The 5417-nt window shown below is 46.3% G+C and overlaps 1 protein-coding gene across 1 annotated transcript in view; it reads left to right on the top strand.

The window, feature by feature from the left end:
* GLB1 (galactosidase beta 1) overlaps nucleotides 1–5417 on the top strand; it is a 94556-nt gene that overhangs the window by 66254 nt on the left and 22885 nt on the right. The window contains exon 14 of the mRNA XM_021718621.1: nucleotides 2402–2656. Within this exon, the coding sequence (XP_021574296.1) occupies nucleotides 2402–2656 (255 nt within the window). The remainder of the gene's footprint in view (nucleotides 1–2401; nucleotides 2657–5417) is intronic.

Genomic DNA, 5417 nt, shown 5'->3' with positions numbered 1-5417 from the left:
CACTCCAGTCTGGGCGACAGAGTGAGACTCCAACTCAAAAAAAAAAATAAAAATAAAAATAAAAAAATAAAGTGTACAACCTGATGTTTTGATATGTGTATACGTTGTGAAATGATCACCACAGTTAAGCTAGTTAACATCATAGGAGTAATTTTTAAAAACACACACACCAGGCCAGGCATGGTGGCTCATGCCTTTAATCCCAGCACACTGGAAAGTCGAGGTGAGACGGTTGCCTGAGTCCAGGGGTTCAAGACCAGCCTGGGCAACTTGGTGAGACCTCATCTTTAAAATAAATCAAAAAATTAGCAGGACGTAGCAGTGCTTGCCTGTGGTTCCGGCTCCTTGGAAGGCTGAGGCGGAAGGATCGCCTGAACCCAGCAGGTTGAGGCTGCGGTGGCATGATTGTGCCACTGCACTCTAGCCTGCACGACAGAGTGAGACTTCCACTCAAAAAATAAAAATAATAAATAAATAAAAACACACACACCTTGCTGGGTTTGATGAGTGAATTTACTCTGATTTGTTTTATAACTTAGAAGCTGAGGCCGGGTGTGGTAGCTCACATTTATAATCCCAGTGCTTTGGGAGACCTAGGCGAGAGGATTGCTTGAGCTTAAGAGTTGCCCAGTAGTTTTAAGACCAGCCTGGGGAACACAGTGAGACCCCATCTCTACAAAAAATTAAACACTTAGCTGGCATGGTGGTATGCTCCTGTAGTCCCAGCTACTTGGGAGGATTGCTTGAGCCCAGGAGTTGAAGGCTACAATGAGCTATTATCGCACCACTAGACTCCAGCCTGGATGACAGAGCAAGACCTTGTCTCACAGAAAAAAAAAAAAAGAAGTTAAGCTACTTTGTAGAGTCGTTTTCCTCTGCAGGTGATAAGAAAGTTGAGCTTTGCAAGCAGAACCTTTCCCTTGTGTTTGAGTTAGGTCGTCCTGTAGAAACGGAAGGAGGAAGCCACACCATTGAGCGCTTCCTCTGCCTAAAAAGCCCACCAGCTCACTGAAGGCTCTTCTTTGCCAGCAAAACCGGCTGAGCCTTTGGGCTGTGCTGTCTTGTGGGCTGCGACAGCTGGTCCATGACAAACGTTTGACTTGCAGAAAGCTTGTTTCCTTTCTGCACTGCCTCTCTCTTCTGCTGACTACTCTGTGCCCAATGTCTAGCTCAAACATGTTTTCCTAACACATATTTTTAGATCATTATTCAGCAAGGTTTTGTTGAGCTCATACTCTGTGTGAGATGCCCCACAAGGTGCTCCAGAAATACAAAGATGTCAAGATTCAGACTCCCCTCGGGTAGCTCACCCTCTGTGAGAGGTAAGAAGGCCTCTTCGAGGGAATTATGGACCACCCAGTCTCGGGCAGGACAGGGGCTGTTTTCTGGTCCACCTGAGGGCAACTCACAGGCAAAGCAGTGACACACTTAGGAGACTGTGGGCTGTCTTTGCCTCCAGCATAAATGTCTCTCCCTAGTCCTTGTGCTCAGGCTATATATACTTAATGGCCTTCCTGCCTGCCTGTCACAGGCCACTGTGACCCACGAATGATTGGGACTCTCGTGCAGTCTCTGGGTCCCCAATAACCTGGCAAAGAACCTGACACACAGCTGCCTGGTTAATGCTTACTGAATTACTCAATGAGCAGTTGAGACTTGGTGTCTGGATCCCCCCAGGACTGGAGACATTCCCCACACTCGAGCCTGGGAAGGGGAAGGTAGATGAGCCATGAACACAGGCTTCTGGGCTGTGGCCACTGGACACCCCAGCCCTGGCCCATGTAGAACAAATGGAGCTGCTTTCACATTCAGGCGTGAGGTCTGCGGTCCTTGTAGCGGTCCTTTCTATCCTTTCACCCATGGCTCAGTGTTCGCGTTTGTGTTCTCTCATTTGGTCCTCAGAACCAGTGAAGGACTCGGGTGTCTTCATGCTTGTGAGGCCTGCCAGGGGGCCCCCGGCTAGATCCATCAGCCTCCCCACATCTACAGTGGGGTGAACTTTCCTTGGCCTCCCACACTCATTCCTTCTCCCATTCCTCAGACTCCCTCCTTTCTTCCCTTCTTGCAATGGCTCTGAACGAAACACTGAAGATTTGGGGTCAATCACTCCAGCAAGTCAACCCTCTTTCTGCAGAAGCAGAAACTCTGGGCCTTTAGTGGAGACATCCAGACCTCCAAAAGAGAGAGAAAGCTGTCATTTGGGAAATATATCCCATGGACGTGTGATTCAGCCTCTGGTTAGCTTCGTGTTACTTGGGTGTATGTGCGGTTTGAGTCTCATTCACTGTTGGTATTTTGCATCCCGATTTGCTTTTCCCAGGAGTGCGGGACTGGAACGCAAAAACACCTCAAGTCTTTTCCCTCCCTCTTGAGCTCACTATGCTCTGTTTCTTTTTTGCAGGGTTTGGTTTCTAACCTGACCCTCGACTCCAGTATCCTCACGGGCTGGACAATCTTCCCACTGAACACCGAGGATGCAGTGCGCAGCCACCTGGGAGGCTGGGATGGCCATGATGGCAACTGCCATGATAAAACCTGGGCCCGCAGCACATATAACTACTCGCTCCCAGCCTTTTATGTGGGGAACTTCTCCATTCCCACTGGGATCCCAGACTTGCCCCAGGATACCTTTATCCAGTTTCCTGGATGGACTAAGGTACGTGTCTTCATGGGAAGGGTTTGAATTCAGGCCGCACACGTCTGATTGATCATGTCTGAGAAAAAAAATTCAAAAAAGCCATTAATGAGATGCTGGGTGACAGTTTTGAGTAGAGTTTTGGGTGTGTTCATTTACTGATTCTTCAGGTGGGGAATCGTGGTAGATCTTCGGGGATTCGGTGGCCAGTGGGAGGTGCCACCATCTGCCCCAATGTCATTGGCTTCCTTTAGTGAATGACCCTTTCCTGCTTCCTCTAAGAAGAATTATGACCCCTCTTGATACTGATCATGAGGGGCGCTTCCTCTTTATCTTAAGGAAAATTCAGTCCAGGCAAAGGGGTGAATTTCTCTGGGATGGTCTGTTTTTCATTCATGACAAGCTCTGTGTCCCCAGAATACCCCCACCTACGTGCAGCTCAGCACCCTTAGGGCTTCTGCCATTATCTCTGTTACCCTCAGATCTTCTTTGTCCATTTCACTGCCTAGTCATTACCCTTTATTCTTTGAAGACATATCTTCTTCCTTCAATATCTTCTACTCTATCTCAAGTCCTGTTTTCATCCTAGATCACCATGCCATCACTCAGTCATTCAGTAGATTTTTATTCTGAGGTCTCTATGTGCCCAAGATTTGTGCCAGGGACTGAGGACAGAATGATGAGTAAAACAAGACACAGGCTTTGCCCTCGCGGAACTTTATGTCTACTAGGGAGGCAGACTTCTATTAAATACAGGGAGAGGAAAAAGTGTATGCAAAGGTCATGTGGTTGGAGAGGAAGATGGCAAGTATGGGAAGGAGGTAGAGGCCAGATTGAGATAAGCCACATTAAAGTTTTGTCTTTGTGCTGAGAGCCGTTGATTGTGCTGTCTGAGCCCAGCATGCAGAATGGGTTGGGCAAGGGTACTTGTGGGTTCAAGGGCACCATCGAGAAGGCTGGGCCATAGTGTCCTTGAGAGACTGGATGGTGGTGGTCAAGATGGAGATGACATCAACTGAGTGATAATAGATTGGATACGCAGGTGTGGGGAGAGGGCTATGTCTCAGATGACTCTCAGGTTCCAGGCTCGCGGCTGGGCAGATTGGTACCATTTAGAAGAAGAAACTTCAGAAGAGGACTCGGGCTAGGAGAGGAGGATAGTGAGTTTGCATTTGAACAAATTGCATTTGAGATGCCATCTTGGTCTATTTGGGCTGCTATAATATACCACAAACTGGACTGCTTATAAACAACAAACATTTCTCACAGTTCTAGAGGCTGGAAAGTCCACAATCAAGGCGTGGACACATTCGGTGTCTGGTGAAGGCTCACTTCCTCATCGATAGCCCCTTCTGTGTCCTTACATAGTTGAAGGGGCAGGGGAGCTTTCTAGGGACTCTTTTATAAGTTCACTAATCCCATTCCTGAGGGCTCCACCTTTATGACTTAAGCACTTCCCAAAAGCCCCCACCTCCTAAACCATCACTTGGGGATTAGAATTTCAACATATGAATTTTAGGGGTGCACAAACATTCAGGTCATAGCAGAGTCCTTTGAGAAAACTAAAAGATATTGGAGTGGGTTGCTGGCTCTGTGGACTGGGAATTCAGAGAAGGGATCTGGACTGGGAATGATAGAGAAGGTCGTTGGAGTATAGATGGTCATTGAAGACATGGGATGGAGGGAGGATACAGAAGGAAGAGAAGAGTACCTAGAGATGATCTTTGAGGGACACAGACATGATGAAGAGTGAGGGGAAAAGAGGTGGAAAACCAGCAGGCATGCTGCAGAGAGGACAAGTAAGATGGAAGTAGAAGCACTTCTGCTGGATTTAGCAACACGGGGGTCCTCAGGACCTTAGTGAGTGCTGTTCCATTGGAGTGAAGCATCTGCAAGCCACCTTACAGGGAAGGAGAGGAACACATGAACATGAACATGGATACTTGAATAGAAACATGTCTTTGAGAAACGTAACCCTAAAGGAGAGGAAAAATTATGTTAATAGCTGGAGGAGGAAAGAGCAGAAGATGACCCATGATTACCATGATATGTGTTTAATAAATATCCTTTTTTATTCTTTGCTTTTTTGGGAGGGAGATCAAGGTGGGAGGGTTGCTGGAACCCAGGATTTCAGACCACCCTGGGCAACACAGTGAGAACCATCTCTACAAAAAAGTTTTTAAAATTAAAAAATATATAAACATGTATATGTTTGCTTTTTTAAGGAATAATGAAATGTATCTTCCTTATCTGTTTGAAATTTTTTCTAATTTCCCTTATGATTTCTTTTTTGGCCCATAGATTATTTCAAAGTATGTTGTTTAATTTCCCTCTATTTTGGGTTTTTTGAATCATATCTTATTGTTATTGATTTCTAATTTAACTATTCTATAAAACTTCTAGAAGAAGGAGAAAAATACTCATTTTCTTGGGTTAGGCCAAGACTTCTTAGATTTGACAACTAACGTATGATCCTTAAAGGAAAGAAATGTAAAAATTGGAACTCATCAAAATTTAAAATGTTGCTCTTCAAAAGACTTTTTTTGGAGGGGGGGGTCAGAGTCTCACTCTGTTGCCCAGGCTGGAGGGCAGTGGCACACTTCCAGCCACCACAACCTTGACCTGCTGAGCTTAGGCAATCCTTCAGCCTCAGCCTTCCAAGTAACTGGAACTACAGGCACGCACCACCATGCCCGGCTAATTTTTTTATTTATTGTAGAGGCAAGGTCTTACCAAGTTGCCCAGGCTGGTCTTGAACCCCTGGGCTCAGGCAATCCTCTCG

This window comes from Carlito syrichta, unplaced genomic scaffold (assembly GCF_000164805.1).
Source record: "Carlito syrichta isolate Samal-C Ts95f unplaced genomic scaffold, Tarsius_syrichta-2.0.1 Scaffold313175, whole genome shotgun sequence".
Lineage (NCBI taxonomy): Eukaryota > Metazoa > Chordata > Mammalia > Primates > Tarsiidae > Carlito > Carlito syrichta.
Note: the sequence above shows the minus strand (reverse complement) of the source record. Positions and strands in the feature narration are given on the sequence as shown.